Source organism: Camarhynchus parvulus, chromosome 27, assembly GCF_901933205.1.
Source record: "Camarhynchus parvulus chromosome 27, STF_HiC, whole genome shotgun sequence".
NCBI classification, from domain to species: Eukaryota; Metazoa; Chordata; class Aves; order Passeriformes; family Thraupidae; genus Camarhynchus; species Camarhynchus parvulus.
In genome coordinates this window covers 4,508,841-4,525,714 of record NC_044597.1, presented here as the reverse complement: position 1 = coordinate 4,525,714, position 16,874 = coordinate 4,508,841, and the positions used below count along the sequence as shown (strand labels likewise).

At 64.5% G+C, this 16,874-nt stretch overlaps 1 protein-coding gene across 1 annotated transcript; it reads right to left on the bottom strand.

Annotated features, from left to right (window-relative positions):
• Positions 1 to 2,327: 2,327 nt before the first annotated feature.
• Positions 2,328 to 15,696, bottom strand: SLC4A1 (solute carrier family 4 member 1 (Diego blood group)). Its single transcript, XM_030966104.1, has 22 exons — positions 15,595 to 15,696; positions 12,895 to 12,986; positions 12,692 to 12,788; positions 11,837 to 11,906; positions 11,622 to 11,719; positions 10,421 to 10,494; positions 10,081 to 10,258; positions 9,865 to 10,000; positions 9,464 to 9,605; positions 9,009 to 9,078; positions 8,226 to 8,410; positions 7,383 to 7,593; positions 7,084 to 7,287; positions 6,753 to 6,901; positions 6,127 to 6,321; positions 5,531 to 5,698; positions 5,318 to 5,407; positions 5,039 to 5,208; positions 4,676 to 4,929; positions 4,422 to 4,591; positions 4,077 to 4,250; positions 2,328 to 3,117 (listed from the first exon to the last, which is right to left on the bottom strand). Exons 2-22 carry the CDS (start codon positions 12,910 to 12,912, stop codon positions 3,037 to 3,039), a joined length of 2,934 nt encoding a protein of 977 aa, XP_030821964.1. The 5' UTR covers positions 12,913 to 12,986; positions 15,595 to 15,696; the 3' UTR covers positions 2,328 to 3,036.
• Positions 15,697 to 16,874: the final 1,178 nt, after the last annotated feature.

The window sequence follows — 16,874 nt, the reverse complement described above, 5'->3', positions numbered from 1 at the left end:
AGATGCAGGCAGTGCCTGGGCTTGGCAGGCAGGGATGGCAGCCCTGGAGATGGCAGCAGCGTGGCCTGCCCACGTGAGGCTGGCACAGGGACACAGGGACACAGGGACAGGAGCTGGCCCTTGGGTTTGGAAGTGCCATGCATGTCCTTCCCTCTCTGGAAAACACGGCCAGAGACTCTGCTGGGCTTGGGACAGCCTGGTGGCCACGCTGGGGTTTATCCCAGCCCCTCAGAGAGGCTTTGGGGTGCTGGTTGGGATCGAGGATGCTGCTCCCAGTTGCTGCCCCATGGACAGGCTGGGGGCGAACGGGCACGGCCCTTCCCACGGCCCCGCCGGTGCTGCCCGTTCCTTAATGGGATTATGGATAATCGGGGTCAGCCCCGTGCCAGGGGCTGGGGGAAGGGCAGGGGCTGCTCTGTGCCCTGTGCCAGCAGCACCGGATCGGGATATTCCAAATCCGCCTGGAACAGGGATCAGGATATTCCCAATCCCCCTGGAATGGGATCAGGATATTCCCAATGCCCCTGGAATGAGGGTCAGGATATTCCCAATCCCCTAGAATGGGATCAGGATATTCCCAATCTCCCTGGAATGGGATCAGGATATTCCCAATGCCCCTGGAACAGGGATCAGGATATTCCCAATCCCCCTGGAATGAGGGTCAGGATATTCCCAATCCCCTAGAATGGGATCAGGATATTCCCAATCTCCCTGGAATGGGATCAGGATATTCCCAATCCCCCTGGAACAACGATCAGGATATTCCCAATCCCCCTGGAATGAGGGTCAGGATATTCCCAATCCCCTAGAATGGGATCAGGATATTCCCAATCTCCCTGGAATGAGGGTCAGGATATTCCCAATCCCCTAGAATGGGATCAGGATATTCCCAATCTCCCTGGAATGGGATCAGGATATTCCCAATGCCCCTGGAATGGGGATCGGGGTATTCCCAATGCCCCTGGAACAGGGATCAGGATATTCCCAATCCCCCTGGAATGAGGGTCAGGATATTCCCAATCCCCTAGAATGGGATCAGGATATTCCCAATCCCCCTGGAATGAGGATCAGGATATTCCCAATGCCCTAGAACGGGATCGGGGTATTCCAAATGCCCCTGGAATGGGGATCAGGATATTCCCAATCCCCCTGGAACGGGGTCAGGATATTCCCAATCTCCCTGGGATGGGGATCAGGATATTCCAAATCCCCCTGGAACGGGGTCAGGATATTCCCAATGCCCCTGGAACAACGATCAGGATATTCCCAATCTCCCTGGAATGGGGATCAGGATATTCCCAATCTCCCTGGAATGGGATCAAGATATTCCCAATCCCCTGGAATGGGGACAGCTGTGGCAGTGCAGAGAGCTCCCTGGGATGCCTGTGGGGAGCACCCCACAAAGAACAATGAGGGATGATTCTTCAGAATGCTGGGATGCAGTGAGGATCTTGGGATTCTGGGGTTCGGTGATATCCCAGGACACCATGGCAAGGATCCTGAGCATTCAAGGGGAAATGGACACCCCCAAAGGATGCTGCTGCTGCTCTATTTCCGGGGGGAATTAAGGCACCATCCCAGACAATTCCCAGCTGGAAAGAAAACCCCCATTTCCTCTCTGGTTTTATTAATTTGTTTATTAAAGCCTGATACAGAGGTGTGGGGAAGGGAAGGAGAAACCCCCAAAGATCAAAACATTTTTATTTCAGACACGTAATTAATAAAACTAAACCAACCCAAACGTGAGGCAGCGCAGCCCTGCCCCTTCCCACCCCCCCCCACACTGATTTTGGGGTCCCCTACTCTGATTTATGCAAAAAGGAGCAAATTTGGAGCCTGATCTGGTGCTCTGCACCCTGGTCACATCCAACCTTTGGTCACATCCAACCCTTGGGGCTGCCCAAGGCAGGACTGGGGGATGCTTGGCTGGACTGGGAGCAATCCCAAGGGAAATGGGGCACGACACGGTGAGCAAGCAAGGGAAAAATCAAGGAAAAACTACATGGATTTACCTGAAACACTATAAAAATAAAGATGACTAATTAACTAATTAATACTAACTTATCAGTTAAATGACGCTGCCACACTGGTCCATAGAGTTTAGGCCCTGACCAGGATTCTTTAAAATCATCTTTTCTAGAAAATTCTAGGTTTTGCTATCATTCTCTAGTATATACACACACGCACTTGGCCCCACTGCGGTGGGGGCACAACCAGCCTGAAAAATAAATTACAAACCCCCCCAGTAGCATCAAATATACAGATCACTCCTTGCAGCTACTTTTTTTTTTTTCTCTTTTTTTCTTTTTTTTTTTCTCTTTTTGAGGTACTTTTTCAACCTTTTTTTTTTTTTTTTTTAATTTTTGCTTGGCTCTAAGCGAATTCTACCTGCAGAAGCATCAGCTTAATTTTAAGTATTTTTCTGTGTGTTTTAAGCATGATTGTTTTCATTGTAAATGTAGAAACCCCCTTGCTGGACTATTTACACCCTGGCTCTGGGATGTGCTGGGAGTGATGTGGAGCAGCTGCCACCATCCTGTGGAGCTGGTGATGGAGAAAATGGGAAAAAAGGCTCCACAGGGTGATGGGTCTGTCCCAGCTGGTTCAAAGTTCATCTGGGGAGAGGGGCTGGGCTGGGGGGGCTCCCTGGGGATGGGGAGGACAGTGGGAGGGCCCCATCCTGCTGTATCTCTGTCCCTGCCTTCCTCCTCCTCCCTCCTGGCTCCTTCCCATGCTGGTGGTGGCCTTGGGGACAGGACAGTGACACATCCCACCTTGCCACGGGTGGAGGGTGGCACATGGGGCCCAGCCAGCCCAGGCAGCCCCTTCCCCAGCAGGCAGCAAAGTGGGGGTGAGATCACATCATCCAAAATGCTTTTAAAAATAGACAAAAAAAAAAAAGGGAAAACAAAAAAGGCTCCATTCCCAAGGGCGGGCAGGTGGGGACTGTGTCCCCAGTGCTTCTTGGTGGCCCGGTGGCCTCAGGATGGCAGCAGTGGAGGTGGAAGCGGGGCTGGGGGGGCACTGGGGGGGGCCTTAGCTGGGCATCTGCACCTCGTTGTACACATCTGTCCCCTCTGCCTCATCGAAGGTCACCACGGCGTCGTCTGCGTCCAGCTGTGGAGAGGAGAGGCCGTGAGGGGGACAGGCATGGGGACAGGAGGAAGGACAGGGACACTCATGGGGACAGGGATGGGACAGGGACACTGATGGGGACAGGGATGGGACAGGGACACTGACAGGGACAGGATTGAGGACAGGGACACTGATGGGGACAGGAATGGGACAGGGACACTGATGGGGACAGGAATGGGACAGGGACACTGATAGGGACAGGAATGAGGACAGGGACACTGATGGGGACAGGAATGGCACAGGGACACTGATGGGGACAGGAGATGAGGAAGGACAGGGACACTGGGATGGGGACAGGAATGGGATGGGATGGGATGGGGACAGGATTAAGGACAGGGACACTGATGGGGACAGGGATGGAAATGGAGGGAGGGGCTGGTATGGGAATAGGGGCTGGGATGAAGCTGGGGAATGGGATGGGGACAGGGTTGAGGACAGGGACACTGATGGGGCTGGAGATGAGGGAGGGGCTGGGATGAGGCTGGGGACAGGAACGAGATGGGGACAGGATTGAGGACAGGGACACTGATGGGGCTGATGTGGGAATAGGGGCTGGAAGGGAGGACAGGGACAGTGACAGGGACAGGAATGGCACAGGGACACTGATGGGGCTGGGGATGAGGGAGGGGCTGGGATGGGATGGGGACAGGGATGGGGACAGGATGGAGGACAGGGACACCGATGGGGATGGAGACCGAGGGAGGGGCTGGGATGAGGCTGGGGAATGGGATGGGGACAGGAATGGGGCAGGGATGGGGACACGGGTGGGAATGAGGGATGCAGATGGTGACAGAGATGGGGATGGGGACAGAGGGAGGATGGGGATGGGGAGGAGAACAGGGACAGGGACGAGGCAGGCACAGAAATGGAGATGAGGGCAGGAGCAGGAACAGGGAGAGAGGTGGGGCTGGCACAGGGCTGGTAGTGCCAGGGCTGCGTACACATTTGAGCTCGATGTCCCGGAAGATCCTGGGCAGCAGGAAGCGCCGCAGGGGCACGGTGAGGATGAGGACAAAGGGCAGAGCCAGCGAGGCCGGCGTGGACTTCACCACCCACAGCACCACGAGGAAGATGATCTGGGTGAAGGTGAAGAGGTGCATCCTCCAAGTCTTCACCTGTGGGACGAGGAGCCGAGAGTTGAGGACAGGGACGGCATCCCACACCTTCTGTGGGGTGTTGGCTGCTGGGGGAGCAGTGCAGGGTCCCACCCAGCAGTGCTGAAGGAGGAGGCTCTCTGGGGAGCCTCAGGACACCCCAAACCCACAGCCCCCACGGGGGTCACTCACCCGGGTGACGTAGGGCTCATCAGGGTGGTACTTGGGGGGCTTCAGCAGGAGCAGGATGCGGTCGAAGAGCTGGATGCCAAAGAGGGAGGTGACCCCCATGTAGAGGAAGATGCCGAAGAGCACGGCCAGGGGGATGTACTTCAGGATGGGCTCCATCAGGATGGAGACACCTGCGGGGGCGAAGGAGAGGTTGGGGGGAGTCCCTTGGGACCCCCGACCCTTGCTGCCCATCTGGGGACCCCTGCCCAGCTCACCAATGAGCACGGCCACCAACAGGCCGCTGATGCGCTGCTCCTTGACCTCCAGGATCTGGGATTTCTCGCCCGGAGCGGAGGTCTTGCTCATGATGGTGAGGGCGTTGGCGTGGGTGATGGTGCGCACGGTGGTGGCACTGAGCCAGGGCATCCCAAAAAGGGCTGCCAGCCCCCCCATGGCCACGATCAGCAGCAGGTCCAGGTGGAAGCCGGTGCCCTTCACCAGTTTCCTCTCGGGCTTGCTGACGATGAGGCTGTGGGGACACAGGGAGCAGTTGGGGACGCAGTGCCAGGGGAGGTCCCCTCTATCCCCAACCCACCAGGCACCCCCTAGCCCTCCCCTGCCCATATCCCCCTCCTCACGTGGTGATCTGTGTCTCGAGGAAGATGAGGATGAAGACCAGAAGGGCAGGAATCACGGAGGCAAACATCATCCAGATGGGGAAGGGGTTAGCAGTGTCCCCCATGGGGTGGATGAACCAGCCCCGGGCACTCGAGTTGGTGACCTGCAGCCCTTTGGGGACGCTGAGTTTCTGGAGGGGAGCAGAGATGGGGGAGTGAGGGCTGGGAGACAGGCACAAGCACCCACCCCCATGTCCCCATGTGGGGACACCCTTTCCCCCCAGGCCTGCCCTCCCAGACCTGGGTGTAGGTGTCGTCGATGAAGAAGTCGGCCAGTGCCATGATGAAGATGGAAATGGGCACCCCAAAATCCCCGATCAGGCGCCGGACCTGTGAGGACAGCGTGAGAAACCTGCAGGGCCCCCCAGCCCGGGGGTCCCACCACCCCCTCCCCTGCAGGAACAGCCACTGAACCCCCAGATTTGCACCCCCTGGGCGCGGGGGGAGCCTCACCTTGCCAGGCAGGAAGGAGCTGTTCTTGAACATGCGCAGGAAGAAGGCCAGGAAGAAGGTGCCAGCCATGAGCACCAGGGACAGCAGCGCCGTGTTGGGCTCGGGCACCCCGGGCTGGACCTCCTGCTGCACGTTGTACTCCCTCCTCAGTGGGTGATGCTTGAAAATCTGGGGAGGGAAGAGAAGAGAGTGAGGGAGAGTGGGCATGGGGATGCCCTGCACCCCCCTGCCATGCTGGGAGCCCTGTGGCACCTTCCAGGTGGGAACCAGGGGCTGGGAGAGGCTGAGAGCTCAGCACAGATTGAGCAGGGGGTGCTTTTAGGGTTTTGGATGTGGGGACAGAGCAAGGGCTGGGTGCTACAGTGGGGATGGACAAGTGTGCCCCAAAATCCCTCTGCAGAGAGAAGCATGGATCACAGAATCACAGAACAGCCAGCCCTGGAAGGGGCCTCCTGAGCTGGGAAACACCTGGAAAAGGGGAGGCAGCTCCGGGAGACTCCATCCCTCACCAGCATCCCACTGTTTCTATGGAAACCTGGGTGATAACCACAATCTGCAGCCCCCCACCCCCACGGTGGGACCCCCGCGCCCCTCACCGTGACCAGCTTGGAGAAGGTCTCGAAGATGAAGATGAGGGAGATGAGGAAGGAGAAGATCTCCTGGGTGTAGCGGGACAGGTAGCGCACCAGGAAGCTGCCCTCGCAGGCCACCACCACCAGCACCAGCAGGATCAGCCAGAAACCGATCCAGACCCGGCCCACGATGTACTCCAGGCCATTGCTGCTGCAGAACTGGGGAGCCAGAGGGCACAGCCCTGTCAGCGCGTGGGCACCCAGCTGTGCTGGACCCACGGTGGCTCTGTGTCACCTTCCTGGCATGGGGGTGAGGGTACCTCGGGGTGGCAGGACCCCCGTGGGTCACCCACCCAGCAGCACCTGCCTGGCACGGCCCCTGGGGTGCCACCCACACGGGGCCAGCTGTTTGGCATCACCCACCTGGTGTCATGCACCTCCCATCACCCCAGGGCCACCACCTGGGTGGCTCTACCTGTGTGGTCTCACCCCCTGGGTCATCACACAGGTGGCATCACCTCCATGTGCCATCCCCTGTGCCATCCCCCACGCAGCTGCGCCCTGTCCCTGTCCCTGTCCCTGTGCCAGGGCTGGTGGGGACACCCCAGCCTCGCAGTGGGGACAGCTGGTGGCAGCTGAGGGGCACCCACCGAGTAAAAGGCTTCCTCAAAGACCAGGAGGGGTCCCGAGAAGCCGACGACGAGGAGGGGCTGGGCGCTGAGGAGGCTGAAGAGCACGCACTGCACACAGGTGGAGATGAGCAGCTCCGACACCCCCATCATCCCCTTGGTCTTCTCACCTGATGGGAGCAGAGCCGGTGGGTGCCGGGCTGGGGGGACAGCGCTGTGCCCCCACCCCACACCTCTGGGCACCGCGATTGGGGGGAAGAGCATCCCCGTGGGCAGAGACACCCCCAGCCCCACGCCCAGCTGGGGGGACATCCCCATGCCCAGGAGCGTCCCCAGCCCGTCCCCCCATTACCCAGCAAGCCCCCGAAGGTGATGGCGGGGGACAGCGCCGCGAAGTAGATGAAGATGACGGCGGCCAGGCACTGGGGGTTCAGGGCGTCCTTGATGTCGCTGAGGTATTTGGGGTAGCGGCGGCGGATGTCCCGCACCAGCCCCCCAAAGGGCCGCCCCGTCCTGCGCAGGGGGTCGTCGTCCTCTGCAGCCGCCTCGTCCTTCCCTGGGGACGCACCAGGTGGCCATGAGGGACCCCGCGTCCAAGGAGGGGGTCCCGCCAGCCACGGGCACAGGGGATTGCGGGTGCTCCCTGCGTACCCAGATCCTTCAGGAAGTCCCCGATGTGCAGCCTCTCCAGGGGTTGGTAGCGCCGTCGGAGCAGCTCCTGCTGCAGCGGCACCAGGGCGCGGAGCAGCTGCTCGTTGGGGGCCTCGGTGGGCGGCAGGACGATGCTGGAGTCCAGGAAATCCTCCACGCCCCGCAGCAGCTCCTGCCGCCCCTCGGCCAGGTACGCGTCCCGGCGGAACACCTGCGGGGCGGGACAGCGCGGGGACTGAGCCAGCGCCGGCAGCCGGGGGGACACGGGGGACAGGGGGACACCTCAGGGCTTGGGGACAAGGGGACACAGGGAGGGGAGGACATGGAGTCTTGGGGACAGGGGCATGTGACCACAGAGGCGCGGGGACATGGGGATCAGAGGGGACATGGGGACAAGGGGGCTCACAGGAGGGGGGGACATGGGGACACCTCAGGGCTTGGGGGACAAGGGACACCAGAGGGGACATGGGGCCCCCAGGGCCTGGGGATAAGGGGACACAGGGAGAGGGGACATGGGGACACCCCAGGGCTTGGGGATAAGGGGACACAGGGAGAAGGGGACATGGGGACACCCCAGGGCTTGGGGACAAGGGGACACAGGGAGAGGGGGACATGGGGACCCCCCAGGGCTTGGGGATAAGGGGACACGGAGGGAGGGGGACGTGGGGACACCTCAGGGCTTGGGGACAAGGGGACACATGGAGGGGAGGACACAGAGTTTTGGGGACAGGGGCACGAGGCCACAGAGGCACGGGGACACGGGGATCAGAGGACACGTGGCACAGGGACACAAGGTGCACCCCAGGTGCTCAGGGGGTGCTGGCGCTGGCGGGTGGCCCGTACCCTCTCGGACATCATGGTGGCGATGGCGCGGCCGATCTCGTGGTAGCTGATCTGGGGGGTGTCGGGCCCCAGCACCACGACGAGGAAGCGGACGGGGATGGACACGTCGAGGACACCGTCCAGTGTCACCGCGTCCTTCAGGCGCACAAAGGCCAGCATTGGCTGCTCCAGGAAGGCTGCACAGCCTGGGGGCAGGATGGGACGGGACAGGGATCATGGGGGAACGTGCACAGGGACACAGGGGACGGGGACGTGGGGACGTGGGAGCACAGAGACACGGGGATAGCAAAACGTGGGGACATCAGGAATGGAGAGGAGGTGACACAGAGGCATGAGGACAAAGAGAATGGGAGAGGGGCACAAAGGTCGCTGGGACAAAGGGGTGAGTGGGCATGCAAGTACAGGGACATGGGGCATGGGCACAGGGACACACGGCACAGGGACACACAGATGGGTGGGCAGGGGAGTACAGGGACATTGGGACACAGGGGGACATAGAGGCATGAGGACATGGGGACAAAGGATGTGAGGAGAGGGGCCCAGAGAGCAGCGCTGAGCAGCAGCAGGCGGCGGCGAGAGCTGAGGATGGGGAGAGGCAAAAAAGGCACAAGAAAAGCAGCGTGTGAGCGAGCACAGCGAGGGGCATGTGGCAAAGCTCCCCCTGCGCCCCCAACCCTGCACCGGCCCCCCCAGCCCAGCACACCCAGCACACCCAGCACACCCAGCACCCAGCACCCAGCACCCAGCACCCAGCCCAGCACCCCCATCCCGCTGAGCACTCACCCACAAGGACCAGGGTGGCCTCAGCACCCTCTGGGATCATCGCCAGGAGTTGGGGTTTGGGGACCCCGCTCTGTTGCAGGCAGATGGAGGGCAGGGATCAGCCTTGGTGGCTGTCCCCCGTGGTCCGCTCTGTACCCTGCATGTCCCCCTGCTCTGCCCCTGTGTGTCACCCACCATCCCCTGCATGTTCCCCTGTGTCTCCCTCTCCATGCACGTCCCCCTCTGTCCCGTGTCCCTCCTTCTCCCTCTCCATCTCCTGCATGTCCCCCGCTATTCCTGAGTCCCCGCTCTGTCCCCAAAGTGTCCCCACTGTTCCCTGTGTGTCCCCCCTGCAGGTGTGTGTGTGTGCACCTGCGTGTGCTAAGCTGTGTGTGTGTACCCAGTGTGCATCTCCCACTCCCAGCCCTGCACCCCAATGTCCCCAATGTCCCCGGTGCCCCCCGTGTCCCCCTCACCTGCTCCTTCCCTGCCATCCTGCTCATCTCCATGGGCCGCTGCTCCCTCAGGAGTGGCCTCTCCACGTCGGCCCTGCCGGTGCCCGAGCGCTGCACCAGCGCCGGCGGCATCGTCCACACCGACTCGTCCTCGGTGGGGTGGCTGGGGACACCGGGGGGTGTCACACACCCCAGTGCCACCAACTCCTCCCCAGCACCGCCCCAGCCCCGGGGGAGCACAGGAACCCCCAGAGCAGGCTGAGGGGCAGAGATCTCCCACCCTGAGCCAGGCTCCAGCACTGCACACACTGGAGCCAGGCTCCGGGCTCCACACTGCACACACAGGCCCTCCACGCCTGCAGGGGGGACCTGATGCCCCTCCCCAGAGCCCGAGACCCCCTGGACCCCCGCCCTGGCCGTACCTGTGGCGCAGGAGCAGCGTCCTCATGACATCGTCCCGGTCCTGCGGCTTCATCTGCCCCTCGTAGATCAGCTGGTCCAGGAGGATGTGGACGATGGCCGGCAGCGAGTTGGCCTCCACGTTGAGGAGGATGGCACCTGTGGGGACAGCACTGTCACCATCCGGGCCAGGGCAGGGTCCTCAACACCCTCCTGGTGGTCCCTGGAGCTGTCCCCACCTTTGCTCAGAGCCCGGCGGATCTCCAGGAGGCTGTGGTAGGTCAGGAAGGAGAGATGGGGCTGGCTCCAGTCCCCTGATTCCTGGAAGTCCTCCTCCAGCTTGAGCCAGTGGCCGGCCTCCATCCAGCACAAGTCCTTTGCATTGTCCAGCACCAGCTCGTGCAGCTCCACATATCCCTGCAGCCAGAGATGGAGGGGTCAGCGTGCCCCTGGCCACACTGGGGACCCCCAGGACATTCAGCATCCCCCCTCAGTGCCCTGTGAGGGTGGTCCCAAGGTCACCACAGTCCACCCAGCCCAGAATGGGGAGGGAATGGGGGTCCCTGGGGCAGCACCCACCTCATGGCTGTCTGGCTGGGACAGGAGCCTCCTGCTCCCTGATGCCTCCAGGTCCACATCGGTCACTGACACAGCTGCAAGTGAAGCCACCAACGCGTCAGCCAGTCCCTGCCCCAGCCCAAACCCCCTGCTTGAGGGTCTGCTTGAGGTGCCTCTATCATCACACCCATCCCAGCCCCCTTTAGGGTCACCTGGACGTGTCCCCTTCTCCATCATCCCCACCCCATCCCTGCTGGGCATTCATGCATGTGCCCCCCGTGTCGTCCCACCCCAGACCCAGCTGGAGTTTGCTGGACGTGCCACTCTGCCATCTCTGGCCCTGCTGGTGCCCACCTCGGTCCCTCACATCCCCATCCGGCCTCTGTGGCAGGGTGACAGCCTGGGGACATCACCGGAGCCGGGGTGAGGACGGGGCTTGTGGCCACCGCCCTGCCACCGGCACAGCGCCAGCACCGAGCACCGGGATGGGGACACGGGGACAGCACATCCCCGGCCAGCCTGAGCCCCGCGGTGTCCCTGTCCCCATCCCCTGCCTACCTGCGACCCCCCCTGCGCTCCCCATGTCCCCGCCGCTCCGTCCCTATAAAGTGGGGACCGATCCCCGCGGCCGCCCTGTGTGCACCGTAAAACCCCGCAGCACTTCCTTTGCTGACAGTAAACACCAGCGCGGCTCCGGCCCGCCCGCTGCCACCCCAGCGCGGGGACAGGCTCATCCCGCGCCCCTCCACCCCCGGCGGGGACCACCGCGGTCCCCTCGCCATCCCCAGCGGGGTCACCCGGCGGGGCGATGCTGCGGGAGCCGCATCCCGCTCTGCCGGGGGAAGGATGCTGCGCCCGCGGGAGCGCGCATGGGGCGCGTCCCCTGGCACTGCGTCCCCGACGGTGCTGGCCGCGGCACGTGGGCACGAGCGTGTCCTCGTCCCTGCCCGCCGCCACCGCCACCGAGCCGCCCGGCGCCAGCCGGCGTTCGGCCCCAAGTGGTTCTTGTCCTCACCCCAAACAAAGACTTTATTTATCCTCAATCAGTGGGCGATTACGGGCAAGTGGCAGCGGTCACCCCGCGGCGTGCTCTGACGCCCGAGTGACCGTCCCCCCGCGCAGGGTGGGACACGGGGGTGGCAGAACCGGGGCGGGCAGCTCGAGGTGGGGGGGGGGACGCCGGGGCCGGGCTTTGTCCCCCGGGGCCCCCGCGGTCACTCACGCTGCCCTTCGCCACGGCTGGGGTGTCCCGGGGGGGCCCCGGCCGAGCGCCTCTTCCCGTCCAGGTCATAAAATCCCCGGCGGCCGGGCAGATACTGGCTGCAAAACACACAGCGCGGGCACGGGGGTTCAGCGCCGGGCACCGCGGGTGCCACCGGCCTGCCCCGGGGGTGCCAGCCGGGCAGGCAGAGCCCCCGCCCCGACCTGGGCACTCACCGCAGGGGATTCATCTCCTCGGCCCTGGCCCTCCACGCCTGCAGGGGGGACCCGATGCCAGCGCCGGCCCCTGCGCAGAACAGGGGGCAGCGTTACCCCATCTGTGTCACCCCAGCGGTGACAAACAGCCCCTCGGCGTGGCAGCTCCGAACCAGCCGTGCCTGGGGCAGGGGGATGCTGTGCGGCACGCAGACCCCCAAACTCCCCTCACCTCCCTCCCGGGGGGCTCAAGGACCTCGGGTGTCCCCAAGCTCAGCCCCACTCCGGGCACCTGCAGCTGGAGGTGGCACCTCAGAGGGACTCGCTGCCCTGAAGGGGGGTGTCCCTGCCTGGCCCCGCTGCCACTGCCACGCTGGCACCCGGGAAACGCAAACATGCAAGACCTCTGTGCTCATGCAACTCATCTGTGCAACGCATGCAACGTGCCTGCGACATGCTGGCACCCATGCAACGCGGTGCTGATGTGCCATGCGTGCCCACGAGAAGCTGGCAGCCATGAAACACCTGTGCCCATGCACTGCTGGTGCCCGTGCAACGCCCCTGAGCCATGCTGGTGTCCCTGCACAGCTGCACCCACAAAACTCTGCCCATGCAACGCCTGACCGTGAGCCACTGGTGGCCCTGCAATGCTGGCACCCAGCTGGTGCCAGTGCCCCTGTGGTGCCATCAGCCCTGCAAAGCTGTCACCCGTGTCGTGCCATTGTCACACATGCAACGCTGTCGCCTCTGCCACACCGGCGCCCGTGCTCTGCCACACCCTGCAGCGCTGGCACCCCTGTGACACTGGTGCCCATGCAATGCCACCCCTGTGGTGCCCACGCCGCCAGTGCCCCCAGCACCCCAGCAGCCACTCACTGCTCATCTCGCCCAGGGACAGGTGGGAGCTCTTCAGGCCGGGGTCCTCGTAGCCTTCGGGGTCCAGGCTCCTCCTCATCCCCTCCTCGTAGGCCTCCTGTGGGACACAGAGAATGGTCAGCAGGCTCGGGCACCCCCGAGGCCTGGCCGGGGCCGTGCCGGGGCGCAGCGGCGGAGCCGGGGCGGGGGCCGGGTGTCCCTACCTGGCCAGGCCCCTCCATGGCTCCGGGCTCGGCCCCCGCTGCCGCCTCGGCGCGTCCCGGCGCTCAGCCCGGTGCCACCATAACCCGGCGCTCTGCGGGGCGGGCACGGGGGAAACGAGAGAGAACAAGTTAGCAGAGAGCAGGGCATCGCTCGGTGCCCCCGGGACGGGGTTTGTCCCGAGGGCTGGGGCTGGACGCCGTGGCCGTTCCCGCAGCCCCTGCCTGCCTAACCCGCTCCCCACGGGCTGGGAGGTCCCGGGCTTGGGGGTCCCCAGGGAGGTCATGCCCTGCCCTGTGGCCAAACGGGATGGGAACGGACGTCAGGACATGGCAGAGCTTCCCACCAGGGACGTGGCATGCTGCCCTGAGCCACCCGTGCCCACGCACACCGTGCCCTGTGCCCGGGGTCAGCCCCTGCACGGACCCACAGCCGGGGCTGGGTCCGATACAGACCCACGCTCAGAGACTGCGGTCCCACACGACCCTCTCGTGTGTGGGTGGGGGTCCTATATAGACCCACGCACATGTCAGGGGTCCTACACAGCCCCCTGCAGCCTCTTGCACCTGTATGAGGGTCCCGTGTAGTCCCACACTCACGGGCTGGGGTCCCACACACAGTGCCCTGATCCCCCAGCATACAGCCCCAGCTCCTGGCAGAGCACGGGGTGGGGGGGAGAAAGGGGGAAACTGAGGCACAGCTGGACTCACAGGACACCCCAAACCCGGCCTGAGCACCCCAAACCCCCCCAGGGTGCACAGCTGGGGAGGCGCCTCTGCCGCCCTTCCATCAGCCCCCAGATCCCCTGCAGCACGCAGTGCCCGCACCCCCTGTGACGCCTGTGTCCCCCGTGTCCCCTGCGTGTCCGCTGTGTCCCCTGTAACCCCTGTGTCCCCTGTGACCCCTGTGACCCCTGCGTGTCCCCGGTGTCCCTGGTGTCCCCTGTGTCCCCCGTGTCCCCTGCGTGTCCCCTGTGTCCCCTGAGTGTCCGCTGTGTCCCCTGTAACCCCTGTGTCCCCTGTGTCCCCTGTAACCCCTGTGTCCCCTGTGTCCCCTGTGACCCCTGCGTGTCCCCTGTGACCCCTGCGTGTCCCCGGTGTCCCTGGTGTCCCCCGCCCCTCCCGCTCCCCCGCAGCTGCCCCGGGGCTGCTCCGCGGCACAACCGCCAGGGGGCGCCCTGCCCGCACTCCGCCCCCCCCCCCCGGGGCAGCCCCGAAGGGACCCAGGGGGATCCGGACCCCCCCCCCCGGAACCCCCTCACCGCTGACCCCCGCCCGACCCCGCCCCGAGTCTCTGAGGAGGGGTCCGGGACCCCCAAAGCCGCAGTTCCAGCCGCCCCCGGGGCCCCCCCCAGCCTGGGGGCCCGAGGGGCTCCGGCTGCCCCCCGCCACCCCGGCCCTGCGACCCCGCTCGGGGGCTCAGGGACAAGGTCAGGGCACGGGCGGCTTTGGGGGGAAGCAGCCCCCCCCGATCTCACCAGGGTGATGCAGGAGCTCGCTCCCGGCCGGGGGTGGCGGGAGCCGGGCTGGGGTCCCGGACACCCCGCGGGGGCCACGGGATCCCCGCTGGGGCGCGGGAGCCGCGGCGGGGCCACGGGATGGACGGCGAGCCTCTGACTCGGCCGTCTCCTTCCTGCCCCGCCTGGCCCCGGGACCGGCGGCCCCCGGCCCCCCAATCCGGCCTGTCCCGGGCCCCCCCGGCCCCCCCAGCCCGCCGGCGGCTCTTGCATCAGCCCGGTGCTCCGGGCTGTGCCCCGCTGATAACGCCCGACACCGGGCGTCGGCCCCTGCCCCGCTCCACCCGCTGCCCCCCGCTCTGCCCCACCGCGCCCCGGGCCGGGCTGCGGGGCCGGGAGCCGCGGGTGCTGCGGCACCGGCAGCGAGGTCACCGGGAGCCGCCGAACGCATCCCCGCAGAGCCCCGCACGGAGACCACGCTGCAGCCCCGGGCACGGCAGGATGGAGCTCGGTGCGGGGCTCCTGTCCCACACGGTGTGTGCGGGACGGAGCCCACAGCCCCCGCACCGACAGCCAGCGCCGTCCCCGTGGGGTCCACACATCCCCCGGCAGCCAGGGCACGGCTGGGGTCCCCCTGAGTGGGTACAGCCCCATGGGGTCCCTCTCAGCGGGTACAGCCCCGTGGGGTCCATACATCCCCTGGCAGGCTCAGGGCTGATCTCGCCCCTCCTGCACCAAACGCCCCGCAGGGCTCAGCACGGAGCCCGCACACCCCACGCCACCCCCGCACGGTCACCGGGATCCTTCCCGCGCCCACCACGGCTCTGTGGAGCCCTGACATCCCGCACCATCCCTGAGGCATGGCCGGGATCCCTCCTGCCTCCTCGCTGGGCTCCGTCTGGAGCCAGCACATCCCAAACCATCCGCACAGCCTGGGACTGCTCCTTCCCTCCGTGGGTCAGCCCCGGCGCTCCCTATGGAGTCCATACATCCCTGGCAGCATGGCTGGGATCTCTCATCCCGCAGGTGCCCGGCACGGCTCCGCACGGAGCCCGCACATCCCAGGCCATCCGCACCGCACGGCTCGGACCCCTCCATTGGAGCCCAAATCCCCCATCCCGCAGCACCTCCCACTCCAACACCCCCTTGGGGCAGCCCAGGGTGCCCCCCCAGCCCCGCATCCCCCCGCCCATCCCGTGTCCCCCCCGGCAGCCCCGGGGACACCCCGAGGTGACCCCGCACCTACCCCTGGGTGCCTCCGCCGGCCCTGCCGCGCTCCCTCTGCGGTGCCCGGGCTGTGAGACGCCGATGCCTGAGTCACGCTCACCTCCTTAATCTTGCCCCCCTCGGGCTCACCCGGCCCCCCCCCGGGCCCCCCGGAAAAACAAGGTTATCGGGGTGCAACATCTGCAGACGCTGCGCCCCGGCTGAGCCCCGCCTGCTCCCCGCTGTCCTCCCGTCCGTCCCTCAGCCAGCCCGACACCCCCGAGCTGCTCCCGCTGCCCCCGCAGTCATGTTTACCTCCGGGTTTCCCTGCAGGGAATCCCCGGGATCCCCCCGGTGTTCCCCCTCCCTTTCCACGGAGTTGGGGTGTTCTCGTAAAAAAAAAAAAATTAAAAAAAAGGGGGTTCCTGGGGAGGTTCCCCGGGGAGGAGGCGCGGGGGGGACACGGGGATGGGGTGTCCCTCTGTGCCATGGGATTGGGGTGCCCTGGAGAGGGGGGGATGCTTTGAGGGAGGGCAGGGGTGAGTGCACCTGTGTTAGTGCCCACCCATGGGCACACCTGTGTGTGTGTGTGTGTGTGTGTGTGTGTGTGTGTGTGTGTGTGTGTGGTGCGTGTCTGTGTGTGTGCGCACCTGTGTGTGAGGGGCCCATGTCCCTGTGTGTGTGTGTGCACACCTGTGCTCACTCCTGCGGACGTGTGTGCACACACACCTGCGTGTCTCTACATTTCCAGCCTGTCTAAAAGGATCTCAGGCCCAAAATCCCAATCCTAGGGCAAGGGTGAGGTTGGTGAGCCTTGCACACACACACGCACACATACACACACACGCACACACACACGCACACACACACACACATACATACACACGTGTGTGTGTCTCTACATTTCCAGCCTGTCTAAAAGGATCTCAGGCCCAAAATCTCAATCCCAGGGCAGGGGTTAGGTGGGTGAGCCTTGCACACACACACGCACACACATACATACACACGTGTGTGTGTCTCTACATTTCCAGCCTTCCTAAAAGGATCTCAGCCCCAAAATCCCAATTCCAGTCCCAGGGCGAGGTGGGTGAGCCTTGCAGACACACAGACACACAGACACACAGACACACAGACAGACACACACACACACCTGTGCACACACACGTTCCCATCCCAGCCCCGGTACCAGGGGACCCCCACAGGGTCCCCCCGCAGTGAGGTGGCACCGGAGCTGTCCCCGCTGCGCCATCCAGCCTGGGGGCTCATTGCACACATTGGGGACCTGGCGGCACCCTCAGGGCACACAGGGGTGGTGCTGGG

Coding starts and splice junctions, on each gene's coding strand:
- SLC4A1 (XM_030966104.1), bottom strand. Junction 9,606..9,864: donor ACGCTGCTCCTGCGCCACAG/GTACGGCCAGGG, acceptor CGGTGTCCCCAG/CCACCCCACCGAGGACGAGT. Junction 5,408..5,530: donor GCTCCTTCCTGCCTGGCAAG/GTGAGGCTCCCC, acceptor CTGTCCTCACAG/GTCCGGCGCCTGATCGGGGA.